The sequence below is a fragment of the Chrysemys picta genome, chromosome 7 (genome assembly GCF_011386835.1).
Source record: "Chrysemys picta bellii isolate R12L10 chromosome 7, ASM1138683v2, whole genome shotgun sequence".
In the NCBI taxonomy this organism is placed as follows: domain Eukaryota; kingdom Metazoa; phylum Chordata; order Testudines; family Emydidae; genus Chrysemys; species Chrysemys picta.
The window spans coordinates 64,540,316-64,555,756 of NC_088797.1; the positions used below are offsets into that span (position 1 = coordinate 64,540,316).

Genomic DNA, 15,441 nt, shown 5'->3' on the forward strand with positions numbered 1-15,441 from the left:
AGTCCTATTTTTTGTTTTCTAAATATTCTTATACAAACATTGTGTGTGGTATTCAACAATAATAATCCAACAATACATAGTTGCTTGTTGTCATCTTAGTCTGGGTTTGTCTAAATGAATATTAAGTCACAGATTTCAGCTTTGGGTTTAAAGAAATACTTGTTGGCTTTAGAAAATCTTGGCCCTGATCATGTAAACACTCATGCATGTGAGCAATTTCTCTCGTGTGTTATCTTACTGAGTTCAGTGGATGTGAATAAAGATTCTCATGTGCACAAGTGATTTCAGGATCTGTGCCTTTGGATGGAACACCAAAAAGAAATACCTTCACCAGAGCTGGAGTATTCCTGGCTCCAGGAGATGTTTCAACCATCTCTAGTCCTGTGATGCAGACACTTCTGACACCCTTACTTCGTTGCACTCACATCTGCTATTGCTGGTGCTGCATAGGTTTAGTGTGGATCAGAAGAAACCCTGTGGGTCTTCATGTGATAAAAATAGGAGAGATGACCTCACAAGACAAATTACTTGTGCAGAAAATTACTAAATGTGTCCAGTCATTCTGTTGTCTATGAAAAGGACACCTGAATATGAAAGATGGAAAGGAGCAGGAGGGCCACCTCACACAACTCTACCGATGGGGGAGGCCTCTCATCTCCAGTCGATGCAGTCTGGCAATGTGTACCTCCAGCATCAACTTTAGACAGCCACTAAGCTAAGTGGCTTTATATCTGGCGGCATCCATGTCTTTGGTCTTATCTGTCTTAGCCCAGTGCTAGGGCCTGTGCTGGCACTAAGGTTCCTGGATTCCTGCAAGTCATCCTAATTCAGCACCAAGGTTCTGGTACTGTCAGCTTTGTGCCAAAGTCCTCAGAGCCTTACGGGTTGATAAAATTTGGTGCTGACAGTCTGATACCATAGAAATCCCTTGATCCATACAGATCAACAGAGTGCAGGGTCTAGTATCCAGCACCATGGACCTGGTGAACCACTTGATGCCCATAATTCATGGCACTAATGTTCCCATAACCATTTGAGTCTGGTACCAAGGTTTTGGCACTGTTTCCAAATGCTCCACTTGCTTTAAGTAGTCCAGTGCCAGTACAAGTAAAATATCACACCCCTAACTAGCATAGTTATCTTGGTACCAAAACTGTGTAAACCAAGCCTCAGTGAAATACAGGTCAAATGGCTATTCCTCTATAAACTGAAGTAGGATTTCATTGGTATCCTCTTTTCCGTTTCTAGTCTCAAGTCATCTCTGTTTCCATCTCTTACAGGCCACTAAACTTGTCTGTATTCCCCATGTCTCTTTTACACTCTTGGTATGATTCACCAGGTTTTCATTCACCTGGATATATATTAAAAGATATTCAGATAATCTGAAGACAGCATCCTTTGGGGGCTTAGTCTTTTCACAGAATTTGTAAAGTTGTTACTTGAAGCAAAAATTAGTCCCTTACTTAGGTGTGATCAGGGAGAGCAAAATTGTGGCCACCTTCTAATACTCTCTTGACCTGCCATTCAGAGCTGGTGCTCATTTTGGCAGTTCTGCAGTTCTTGTTCATCTAGAATTCCTCAGCCCACCTTCCAATGGAGCTGTACTGCTTGCTAATCTCCCACAAGAGGGAATGTGCAGAGGCCACTAGAAGAAGAAAGAGAGGTTATTTGCCAGTAACTGTTGTTCTTTGAGAGTGTTGCCTCTGCATGTTCACATCCCCTGCCCATCTTATCCACTTCTTTGGTGTCTCAGGTAAAGAATTCCAAAATTAGAGAAGGCACTGAACAGTGGTTGGGGCCACTCCCCCTTTTATATTCTGGGAATCATCCACAAGTGGAGTGGAAGGGAGAGACAAGTGACCTCAATAGACACTGCTCAAGAAAAGGAGGTGCCAATCCTGCACGTTGAAATATGCATAGCTGATGCCCTCAAATAACAGCCGCTGGTAGGTGACCTCTTGTTATAACTCCCACTAATACTAAATGGTGGTTTCATCCATAAACATCAAGATGAGAGTGTTCTGCTAAGAGAGTTCTCCTGATTAGCTGTTTTATATTCTTCATCCATTCAAAACATTTCTGTTGGGAGTTCACAATGTGTTCATTTGCAGCTAGAGAATGTCAATTTCAGAATAGAGCTGAAGTGGTTTCCATGTGTCCTATACAATAACAAGAGAGGTTTAAGGCAATAATCATGTTTTTTAACACTGGTTAATGTGTAACTAGGAAATATAACTTCCAGCTACTTAGGAAGTTGGCAGTGCTCTAGGGTATGAGAAACAGAAAGATAATTTGATGTTACTTTGTCCTGTTATGTCTCTGCTTTCCAATAAGCTAATCCTATATTTTTATTACTACATGTTCACTCTTTGGACAGACAAATATACTTTTGTTGACCTTACATTATTACTAGATATTGGTTGTAGCCTGCCAATTTGAAAATGCTGCAAGCCACTTGTCTTAAGCATCAGAGAGAAATTTGCATATGGAATTTGAAAGGCTTTGTCTACAGTGGTGATTTGTCCTGATTACAGCTATTGTGGCCAGACATTCTTGTAGCAACACTGGTGTAAACTTCTAGCATAGACAAAGAAAACTGTTATTTGAACTGGTGGAGCTTACTCCTATTTGAAACTATAGTAAGCTACAATGGTGCAAATCAAAACTAGTTGCATTGGTGCAACTGCGCTGATGTCTGGACAATGATGGCTGAAATTGGAGCCTCAGTAAAGACATGGCCAAAGTCCATTTCAGTTCTTGGAATGCAAACTCTGATTGGCTTTCTTAAACCCAGCTCTCTAGTTAAAGACCAGTCAAATTTTCCCCTACATTCTTTTTCGGCACTATTTCCTGGAACAAACAGCTGAAAATTACTTCTACAAAGAAAAATTATGGTTGGCAGAGTATTAAAAAAGAGTTCTCTATAGTACAGCTGTAATCCCTAAATGTTTTAATACCAACTATTCATTTAAAGAAAAATATGAGGGAAAGAAACCTTTTGAAAAGTGGAATGAAATTAAATTGTGAAGTTTATTTTAAAGAAACCCAAAAGTCAGTCTTGCAACTTTTGTGAGTTCATGGCCTTTACTGTGCAAGGTCTGAAATGCAAGTTATACTTTGTGCATCTCAAATACTCTTATGTTGCATTTCAAAAGAGGAGGGGAAAAAGTTGGACTTAGGCCTGACTTAGATCCCAAGGGGATACTATTCTGTACCTTAAATTACAATCAGATGTATTTTAGTTCAGATCAAGTATTCAGTCTGAAATTGGTGAGAAGCCTAATTATTTGACCAAGTTAATATTTATGCAGACCACTATGTGGTTTATCCACAGCTGGCAACATATTAGCATGAAAGGTTTTTATTTTGTGCTTGGAACAGTTTTTTAAAAAAAATTCTAACTCTGCTCATTAAATGAAACATTGAAAGATGGAAGAGATTGCTATGGAGACAAGATGTTATATAAACTGTTCATTTTAATTCTTTTAGGATACAAAAATAGAAAGGAGGCAGCTTGGTTGCTTGTATGGTTCAATCCTGAAAGGTGCTGAGCTCCTCAAGAAGATGCAAAGGATCCTCAACTCCTGTTGCCTTTAATGGGGCGCTCAGCTCTTGGCAGGATCAAGCCCAGATTTTGGAAGTGATCATATATTTGCTAAACTGGGAAGTGTGGAGCAACGGGAAATATTTAGAGAATGTTTTCGAAATGATCTTTAATCTGTAAACTCTTTGTTAGACTAAAATTTGTCAATGAGTAAAACTTCTAAAATGATCTTTAGCTGAATTACTTTGAGTAAAAATACCGATGTATTCTAATGTGAAGACCGAATAATATGGTGATGAGAACTGGAAAATAGAACCCTTTCATCATTGTTTTTTAGAGTGTTGCAATAGTGTTGCTATAGATGCCGCTGAAATGGCACTTCACTTACAAGACCCTACTTGCAAGTTGCTTGTTACTTTGCAGCACATGTGATTGCTGCCTTTAATTCAGTATGTTTAATCAAATTTGAGAATATTTAGTGAACTCTTTTAGGTTATGGAAATGCAAAACTGCTATAATTGAGCAGATATAAAGGTATTATTTTTAATAAGGGAAGCATCTTAGAGTATGTTTAACTTGGTGTCCTACTGTGATATTAAACTTTATGGAACTGTTTACCATGGTAAAGTCAATGTGTCACCAGGAAAAAAAAAAAAGTCCCTTTTTTGGTTGAAACAATGTATAAAAGATGGACTACTATCAATCATCACAACACATTGGGTGTACAAACTGAGATCAGTAATTTTGAGCAGGGACAAAGTCTGTCATTTCTTATGGGGGAATTTGAGGTCACAGATTTTTTCACTTACAGGAATAAAACCAATTTTATTTATTTGCATAACCAGACTTGGTAAGTGGTTGCTCCTTAATGAAGACTCAATCATTTTGCCTGCTTTTAATTATTGGTTCTACTAAGTTGAAATTGGTTTTGAAATGATGATTGGTATATGTGCAGTGCAACATTGCATGTTATCTTTTAGTCACAAAGATTCAGAATGTTGAGCTCAAAATGGCAGCCATCACATCTTTTCATTCATGGTTCCCATTTTGACGTCAACCTACTAGAAGAAGTCATTTTACCTATCTGTGGAGTCAGAAATACGATAGTGACACCATGCTAGATGTCAAGCAATGAATATCAAAAGCAGCAAACAACTTTCATAAGCTTGAGAAGATTTGGAAAGTAGCATGATTGGCACTGACGCACAACTATGAATTTTGAATACTGGTGTCATGTCTGGAGCACAGTCATAGAAATCTACAACAGAAATTGATGAGAAGATTAACTCATTCCAAAGTAAATGCTTATGAAAGATCTTCGGAGTGCATTGAAGACAGTTTCTTGCAACATCAGAAATTCAAAGGAGAGCAAACCATACTGAAGCATCAAATATGTCAAGAAGAAAATGATGGACATATTTAGGCCACGCTTTAAGGATGCCACTAACACAACTTCCATAGCAAGTGATAACATGGGCAGCACCTGGAAAGAGAAAAAGAGGACAACCTAGAGAAATATTACTTAGAACATTAGAGAAAGGTAAATTCATCAACATGACACTCAGAAGCCTAAACAGACTAGCCCAAGACCAAAATAAATGGTGGAAAATTGGTGGATGCCGTATGCAGTTAAGGATGTGAGAGAACATAAAGTAAAGGAGAAAAAAGAAGGTAAACTGAAATTTAATTAAATGAGATACTGGCTTGTTTCTGGTTCAACTCTGTTTATTCAGTATTTCATTTTTGACACATGTTATGTTTGTCATGTTTTCATCATTTGAGTTGGGAGAGGGAGAAGATCTTGAAAAATTACAAAGTATATACAATCTACAGAGCTTGCAATAGTTACATTAACTAGTATTCCCCACCAGTGTCCAGCATCTATATAAATATAATATAGCAAAACAGGTATACTGAATAGTAACAGTGTATTGCAAAGTAACAAGGGTGTATTACAGTTCAAGACTAAACGGTATATGTGGCCTTTTCTTCTACTGTCTGGAAACCTTAAAGAAAGTGATAGGGACTACTAATGTCAGTAATGAAGATTTTTTTTTTTTAGCTTCAATGTATGAATTTGAATGAGGCTGGTATACATTCCAGCAGAATTGGTTTTCTCAGAAGGGAACCAAGTGAAGTAAAGGCTTGGTCTGATCTTCACTCACATTACTTTCCTAAACCCTGATCTGCACTCCTTATTCTAAATTAGCTTTTCCTTTGGGAGACCGCACTTATGTTAGGGTTGCCAATTTTGGTTGGATGTATTCCTGGAGATTTCATTACACTGGTCTACAATTTTTGAGAAGTCGTTTGCTTCAGAGATAAAATGTGCTATTTCTTATGTATTTTGATGTGCTGAATTCAAATATGACAATTAAACCAACTGATTGGCTACTGTTTCTAAGATATTTAAGTTTCTACATTTTATGTCTATGTATATTGTGTAGATAGTAGAGTTTTAATCATAAATTGTAAACCTATGTCTTTTCATGTGTTTATGGTTGCTTTACATGATAATATTTCACCTGTCCTGTTTATGTAACACTTTAAAAATCAGCAAAAAGTTATATAAATAAAATTTATTATGAAACAAAAGGCAAAAAACTGTTATGTACATAGTTTAGTCCTATTCAGTGTCTACTCGGCGCTTCTTGGCTTGTCTCTTGTATTCATTAAATGGAGCATCTCTTGTCACTGTCCAGAAATAGTCTGCAAGCATTGATGGGCTCCATTTGCCCTGACAGAGTTTCTCCATTGTTGCAATGTCCTGGTGAAATCGCTCGCCGTGCTCGTCGCTCACTGCTCCGCAGTTCGGTGGAAAAAAATCTAGATGAGAGTGCAAAAAATGTATCTTTAGTGACATGTTGCAACCAAGGCTTTTCTATGCCTCAAGGAGGTTTTCCACCAACAACCTGTAGTTGTCTGCCTTGTTTCCGAGAAAATTTATTGCCACTAACTGGAAGGCTTTTCCTTGCCACGCAGTGCATGGTCAAATGCATCATCTCGAAGAAGTTCACGAATCTGAGGGCCAGCAAAGACACCTTCCTTTATCTTAGCTTCACTTAACCTTGGAAATTTTCCACGGAGATACTTGAAAGCTGCTTGTGTTTTGTCAATGGCCTTGACAAAGTTCTTCATCAGACCCAGCTTGATGTGTAAGGGTGGTAACAAAATCTTCCTTGATTCAACAAGTGGTGGATGCTGAACACTTTTCCTCCCAGGCTCCAATGACTGTCGGAGTGGCCAATCTTTCTTGATGTAGTGGGAATCTCTTGCACGACTATCCCATTCGCAGAGAAAACGGCAGTACTTTGTGTATCCAGTCTGCAGACCAAGCAAGAGAGCAACAACCTTCAAATCGCCACAAAGCTGCCACTGATGTTGGTCATAGTTTATGCACCTCAAAAGTTGTTTTATGTTGTCATAGGTTTCCTTCATCTGGACTGCATGACCAACTGGAATTGATGGCAAAACATTGCCATTATGCAGTAAAACAGCTTTAAGACTCGTCTTCGATGAATCAATGAACAGTCTCCACTCATCTGGATCGTGAACGATGTTGAGGGCTGCCATCACACCATCGATGTTGTTGCAGGCTACAAGATCACCTTCCATGAAGAAGAATGGGACAAGATCCTTTTGACGGTCACGGAATATGGAAACCCTAACATCACCTGCCAGGAGATTCCACTGCTGTAGTCTGGAGCCCAACAGCTCTGCCTTACTCTTGGGTAGTTCCAAATCCCTGACTAGGTCATTCAGTTCACCTTGTGTTATGAGGTGTGGTTCAGAGGAGGAGGATGGGAGAAAATGTGGGTCCTGTGACATTGATGGTTCAGGACCAGAAGTTTCATCCTCTTCCTCTTCCTCGTCTGACTCAAGTGAGAATGATTCTGGTGCATCAGGAACCGGCAGTCCTCCTCCGTGGGGTACTGGGCGTATAGCTGATGGAATGTTTGGATAATGCACAGTCCACTTTTTCTTCTTTGACACACCTTTCCCAACTGGAGGCACCATGCAGAAGTAACAATTGCCTGTATGATCTGTTGGCTCTCTCCAAATCATTGGTACTGCAAAAGGCATAGATTTCCTTTTCCTGTTCAACCACTGGCGAAGATTTGTTGCACAAGTGTTGCAGCATATGTGTGGGGCCCACCTCTTGTCCTGATCTCCAATTTTGCAGCCAAAATAAAGGTGATGGGCTTTCTTAACCATAGTGGTTATACTGCGCTTTTGTCATGCAAAAGTCACTTCACCACAAACATAGCAGAAGTTATCTGCAGTGTTCACACAAGTACGAGGCATCTCTGCTCACTTTGGCTAAACAGAAATGTGTCCCTTTGCAAAATCAAACACTGACAAATAAGAGAGCACGATACTATGATCCCTAGAGCTGATATAGGGCAATTTGTTCAGCAGAGTGATGTAAGCTTCGTTATGATTGCATCATCCATGACTTCTAGGAATAACATGATGCAATTCATATCATGTATGACGCAATACCAGCTTCAGGTTGCATCATTCATTGTTTTGCCTAAAAACCAAGTACTGTCCAAACCCAGTCATAGATTTATTCATAGATCCAGTCAAAGATGTATTTTCGTCATTTCTAGTTTAAATTGAGATCCCTTCCCTTTATAACTCACTTATCCTCCGCCATTCCCAAATCAAGGGTCGTATATACTGATCCAACAGCATATCTTGAAAACTAGAGCCAATCAACAATTTTAAGCATGATTTTCGTTCTCAGTGACCCAGAATTAGTAAAGATTAACTACATTTATTTCAGAAGCATTTTGGCTGTAGAGCAGTGTTACATGACATACTTTTTAATTAAGGATTTAATCTTTAATTCATGGAGACTCCAGCGCAATCCTGGAGGGTTGGCAACCCTAATTTATGTAGTTACTTATTTGTTTCCTTTTATTGATATTGGTTTTATTAACATATAAATGGCTTCATATTTTATATTACAAAATGTTATTAATTATGTTGGATGACATCCTTTTCATTGTTTAAATATTATACTGCATTATTAAGAGTTCAGGCATAATGGATTAATCTGACTAATTAAATTAAATCAAAGGATGCCATTTATACACAGTTTCACATTCGATAAGTTTGCTTTTCATTTTTTGTCCTACCTGCAAACAACTTATTTACTGAGATTCCTAATTTGAAATTAGTAATATATATTTGTTTGCTTGCTTGCAGGGATTTTTTCTTACAGTTTCACCAGAAGCAGTATTAAAGGTGGCCAATCATTCTTCTGCAGACAACAAGATCTTCACTTTGAATCTTTCTGCACCATTTATTAGCCAGTTCTATAAGGAGCCACTGATGAAAGTCATGCCTTACGTTGACATCCTTTTCGGAAATGAGATGGTGAGTCCTACTAAAAATATTTGTTTCTGACAGACGTTTATGTGTAGAATAATCTCTGATTTTTCTTTCTTCATTAACATATTTTAAGGAACTTTGTGTAAAATCTAATTTACAATCTAAGTTGAAAAAGGAAGAATTAAACTAGTGCAGTGGTTCAATGGACTGCTAATGTGTTAACCTGTTAAAAGTTTTCATCTTGATAGCTTTAGTCTTGCTGTCCCATTCTGTAATAAAGTAGACACTTTCTTTAAGCAGAAGGAGAAGGACATTAAGAAAACACAGTTTATAAATTTCTCATTGATCTCTATGGAAGATAGAATGGCAAACCATCTATAGAAATTCACTTTTGTTATGCTCTTCTGTGCAAGAGTGGGGTAAACAGATTGGGTGAAATTCTGTGCCCACTGAACTCAATGGCAAAACAGCAATTGACCTCAATGAGGCCAACATTTTATTGATTGTACTGATATCACTTTGCATTTTCTTAATTCACAGGGTTCTCTTGAAAGCATTTTTATGTTTGCTTATCATGAATAAAAGGGTGAACTCCTAAAGAAAGTCATATAAATAAATGAACTGAGTGAGGGCTTCTCTACACTTGCCACTTTTGCACCAGCATAGCTATGCTGGTGTAAAAAGTTACATGCATTATTGCAGCTTGTCTAAGTTTCAAATCAGAGTAAACTGTATTGGGAAAGTGAATTTGTACACTGGTGCAGCATGTCTGCCCTCGGGGTGTACATTGGTGCGGATACAGCAGTGCAAAAACTAGCATAGACCAGCCCTGAATACTTTTTTAAAGATTAGAAAATAGCATATTTCTTCAGGTACAGTAGGATAGTGAGAGTCTACTAACCACGGGTAGTTGGATGGGAGAAGTATTTAACATTGACAGTTCTTCTTTGAATCGTTGCAGACATGTATTCCACTCAGGTGTGTGTGCACCCAGCACATTGAACCCGAAGAACTTGGCCTAGCAGTACCCAGAGGGGTGATGCCTGTGCCCTCTGGCCCTTAGCCTCTCCCCCGACTGTTTAAGGGCAGCTTTGCCCTGACACCCTCAGTTCCTTCTCACTGCCTGTGGCTAGAGTCAGAACATTTTGTGTGGTATTTTACCTCATGCTGCTCTACCTCAGTCTGTTTGGGATTTTATTGTATATAAATAATTTAAAAAGTTATTGGTACTCTCAGGTTAATTTATCATAGTAGTTTAGTTAGATAGTCATCCTGGCTGATGCCATCACCAGGGTTTAAACATTATCCTTTGTGTGAGATGACTGTCCTCAATAGTGACCCCACACATGCTGTTTATTGTGCCTGGGGTAGGGGCACTTCAAGTAAAGGTGCTGCATCTATAAGTGAATGCAGGACTTGCATTTGAAGCAGCACCTTCTGGAGCAAGCCATATGGCCTGCTTTGGCACTGGGGACCTTCACGGATCAGTAGGCCTCCCAGAGGATATTTGAGGTAGCATGGGCTCTCCCAGAAGGAAGAAAGACCATTCTCCTTCCTCTGGTCCCCCTAGAAAAAAATCTCATAAAAAAGGCTGGAGCTGTTCCAGAGCTAGGAGAGATTCCTCTTTCCCTTCTAAGAGGCGTGCAGACGGGCACCATGGTTCATCCTGTATGTGAGAGAGCAGAGCCATCTACTTGCTTTTCAGTACTGAGGCAAGAGCAAGTAGACTCAGTACTGTTGTCTCCAGTATCATCTCTGGGTCGTCCATTGAGTCTGGTACCAGTGGTATCAGTGTTGGTAGCATCGGACTTGCTTTGCTTGACAGCATACCAGTGCAGGCATATCAGGAAGCATCAGTTCCTGAGTCTCCTCAGATTCAAGGGTGCTCAGCTGTGATGGCTTCTTTGTCAGTGCCCTTGGTGCCATCTGTATGGGTTGTGGACTTGGCATTAGTGTAGGCACCAACTTTGGCACCGCATCTAACTCAGGGTACAGGACTGAAGTTGCCTGCCTTTTTGGCACTGAAAATCAGCACAGGTCTGACCCAGTATGGCCTTATTTATGTTCGTATGTTCTTCTTATGTATTCTCTTTGCTGCTGTTGATGACTCTGGTGCTCACTGCCATGATGGGAATGGTGCTGGCTTTAACGTCAGTGCTGACGTCTGCTCTGGTATAGAATGTAAGTGTGAGGCCCCTATCAGTGCTTGAAGTGTCTAGTATTTTAACTTCATCCTTACCAATGCATCTGATGTGCTGGACTTTGGATGAGGTTGGACATTTGTTGAGCCTGTGGGGGATGGCTCTTCCATTGCATGTGGACTACTTGGAAAGTTTCTCAGCATCGGGCTCAGAGATGTCTTTATCTTATCACTCGCAGAAGTCATCAAGACCTCCTGGGGATCACTCATCAGTATCCAGATCGGCACCAATCCTGTAGTAAAGTGAGGCATCCTTGTCCTAGTGCTTACTGGCCACCAATGCCGTACCCTTACCCAGAGTGGCCTCCTTGGAATCTCTGGGATGTTCCAAAGTCGGCATGGTCTCAGTCCTTGGTATAGTCCAGAATGAGATCACCTATTCTGCCGGTAGCCTCTCCTCCTGAACATCTGTTGCTGCAGCCACAATTCTTGTTCTCTGACAAAACTGAGGAGATGCTGCATTCATGTAAAGACTTGTGAGCTAAACTGCATTCATTTGGGGATTTTTACCCCAGCAGTAAAGAGTTGTCAGCAGCAGTATCGCCCTCAGTGGTTTTTCAGGTGGAATTATCTAGACAGCATGACTTCTCCAGAAAGAGGCACAAGTCTCATAGAATAAGGTGTTCTGGCCCCAATGTCAATCAGTCGGCCCGTCCTTCATCAGCTTCGGTCAAGCAGACAATTTGACTCTGTCTCCGAGGTCAGCATTCTAGTCATTACGCTTCAAGCCCCCATTTGGGGATAGGCTTTCTGACTTCTACAGGGCCTGAGAGTCAATAATTACGGACAACTGGATCTGAAGCACTGGGACTGGGTTATGCCATTCAATTCCTATTCATGCACCCTTCTACCCCATCCCATTTCAGGGAACCCTCCTAAGAGGCTGCTTCTTCAGTAGGTGCATACTTTTTGAGCTTTGGGGGCCACAGAGGAGGCTTCCCTTCAGAATCGGGGAAAATAATTCTACTTATGATACTTCCTGGTCTCCAAGTCCAAGGGAAGATACAAGATTCTGCATGGTTACCGTAATGACTGTTCTCCCTGGTTTGAATCACTAGTTTGCAACCCTTGATTTTCAGGATGGTTACTTTCATGTGGCAATCTTTCCAGGTCACAGGAGGTTTCTGTGATTTGTAATGGCAGGTCAGCATTATCAGTACACCGTGCTTCCATTTAGCCTATCCTCCATTCCATTGGTATTTACCAAATGCGTGACTGTGGTAGCAGCATAGATCAGAAAAAAAAGGAGTTAATATCTTCCCATATCTAGATGATTCGTTACTGAGGGCCAAGTCCTCTCTCATGTCCAATTCATGTTATGTCTCTACAATCGTCTGGGTCTGATTTTGGGAAAGTTATTTAACAAAGGGAAGTTGTTTAACATCGATTAAAAAAAAAATTGAGTTCTTTGGGGGCCCTACTAGACTCTTGAGTTTGAGAGCATTTCTTCCAAACAAACGATTTTAGGCATTTCATCACCTGTGTCTGGCACTTCAGTCTCAAGCTTGGACCACAGTCCTTGTATGCGTGAAGTTATTAGGCCATGTGGCTGCATTCATGTACATAATCCAGTATGTGAGATTGCCCCTTCTTCTATAAGTGTGATTGAAGTTAGTCTATTGCCCGAGTTGTCAATTGCCCAAATTGTCTGGGTGTCTCCAGCAATCCTGGTCTCCCTACAGTGGTGGGCAGTTCAGAGCAATGTTTGCCAGGTTGTTCCCTTTGCTCCACCAACCAGAACTGTAATCACCAATGCCTCTTCAATAGGTTGGGGAGCACATCTAGGGGCACTGAAAATTCAGGGCTTGTGCTCAGAACAAGAGCGTCTTTCCATTTCAACATCCTGGAGCTTCAAGCCATTTACACTGCATACTGAGTCTTTTGAGATCACATCGGGGCACAGCAGTTCACATACTCACAGACAATATCACTGCAGTGTATTGCATGAACAAGCAGGGAGGAGCCTGCTCCAACCAGTTTGTCAAGAGGCAATAAAGTTTTGGCAGTTCTTCATTGAGGAAAACATAATTCGCATAGCTGCTCATTTACCCAGGGGGTACACAATCACTTGGTAGATCACTTCAACAGGATTTTCTCCCAGAATCACGAGTGGTCTCTGAAGTTACAATGTGTTCAGGTCCTTCTTCGCAAAATGGAGAATCCCAGCTATTGATCTGTTTGCAACAAGAGACAAGAAGTGCCATCAATTTTGCTCTCTGCTTGGTCTTAGTCCAGGAACCTTAACCAATGCCTTCCACCTGAACTGGGAATCAGTGCTAATGCATGCCTTTCCCGTGATCCCACTGATTCCTCAGCTTATTCTCAAACTAAAACTGAATCATACCAGACTAATTCTTATTGCAACAACTTGGCCGAGACAATGTTGGTTCTCTGACCTACTAAGTTTATCTATTCAACTTCCCATCTCTCTTCCTCTGTGTCTTGATCTACTGCCTACTGACTCAGCACTATGGTTGAGTTTTGCATCCAACACTGAGCAGTCTGCATCTGGTTGCATGGATGCTGCATAGCTAGATGAGGAAGAGGAATGCGTAATGTTAGACAAATACCTCTCAATAGTAGAAAACCATCCACTAGAGTTACACATTTGGCTAAGTGGAAGCGGTTTTCGATTTGATCACTGGCCCTGGGCATTCAACGAAGGCTAGCTTGTATTCAGGAAATTTGGGAGTATCTGCTAAATCTTCAATGCTTAGGTCTGACTCTCTTAGCGGTGATCTCAGCATTCCATCCACCCATCCAAGGAAAGCCATTTCTCAGACTTTATGATAGTTAGATTTCTGAGATGAGTCATTCGTTACCTCCCACCAGTGAAAGAGCCAGTTCCCTTGAGAGACCTTAATACTGTGTTCACTGCTGTTATGGGGCTTCCATTTGAGCCCATGACAACCTGCTCTCTGTCCCTCCTGTGCCAGAAGACAGCCTTCCTTGTTGCTATAACAACTGCAAGGAGAGTAACTGAGCTACAGGACTTAATGGCAGAGCCCCCATATGCAGTTTTTCAAAGACAAAGTGGCCCTACAACCATATCCTAAATTCTTGTTGAAAGTGGTTCCTCATTTCTACCTTAACCAAGTAATATACCTACTGGTGTTCTTTCCTAAACTACACTCAACTGCAGATGAACAGAAACTTCGTACATTGGATGTGAAATGATGCTTGGCGTTTTATGTGCGGAGGACAAAGCTTTTCTTGTCGTTTTGTCTCCTATGCAGATTGAACTAAAGGTCAGGTGGTCTCTGTGTACACAATTTCCAGGTGGATAACTTCCTTCAGTACAACAACATATGAAGTAGCTCAGACCATGCCTGTGCAAAGATTGTGGGCTATTTCGATGAGAGCTCAAGCAATGTCAGTATCATTTCTCAGTGATGTTTTGATATAGGACATTTGCAGGACTGCTATGTGGTCTTCTATGCATATATTAACCAAGCACTATGCTATTACCACTGCATCTAGGTCAGGTGCAACTTTGGGAAGGCCATTCTGCTGTAATTGTTTAAATAGACTCTGAATCCCACTTCCTACGATTACTGCTTGTGAGTCACCTGGGTGGAATACACATCTGCAACCACTCAAAGAAGAAAAAATGGTTACCTACCTGTTTTGTAACTGTTGCTCTTCAAGATGCAGGTGCAGATGGGTATTCCATGACTCATCCTCCATCCCCTCTATATCAGAGTCTCTACTCTTGACATTGGGTGCAAAGGAACTGAAAGGCATCAGGGAAGCACTGCCCTTCAGTAGCCAGGGGAGGGGCTAAGGGCCAGAGATCATGGGTGTTGTCCCTACAGGTACTGCTGGGCAATTTTCTCTGGCTTCAGTGCACTGGGCACGAGCACACCTGAGTGGAGATCTGTGCCCACATCTCGAAGGACAACAGTTGCACAACAGGTAAGTAACAGTTTTTTTCTATCTTTGTCATTATGACAGCCTCATTCTGTCATTTGCGTTGTGAAGACCTCATTGAGGTGCTACCATGTATTTCTCTTCAGGAACCATACCATCTCAGGTGCTGATCTTGTCAGATCTCACAAGTTAGCAGAGTCAGGCCTGGTCAATTCTTGAATGAGAAACCTCCCAGGAAAACCCAGTGTTGTGTTCCTCCTCCTTTTGTGTTGGTACTGCTCCCCTAATCTTTCTGATATAACGGATCACTGTGGTGCGTAAGGTATCATTTTTCAGATGAGATATAAAACATAAGTTGTGATTACTTGTCTTTAGATATACAACAACATTTCACAAAACTAGATGCAACAGTTCCAATGGAAACTGCATTCTGCCTACTTTAATTCCCCCTGCTGTTTCAATAGGATATGGTATTACTTACTTACTT

At 40.7% G+C, this 15,441-nt stretch overlaps 1 protein-coding gene across 2 annotated transcripts in view; it reads left to right on the plus strand.

Annotated features, from left to right (window-relative positions):
* The window catches only part of ADK (adenosine kinase), a 552,513-nt gene that overhangs the window by 411,406 nt on the left and 125,666 nt on the right, over positions 1-15,441 (plus strand). For both annotated transcript variants that reach the window (XM_005278746.5, XM_005278747.5), the window contains exon 7: positions 8,759-8,929. In XM_005278746.5, the coding sequence (XP_005278803.2) occupies positions 8,759-8,929 (171 nt within the window). The remainder of the gene's footprint in view (positions 1-8,758; positions 8,930-15,441) is intronic.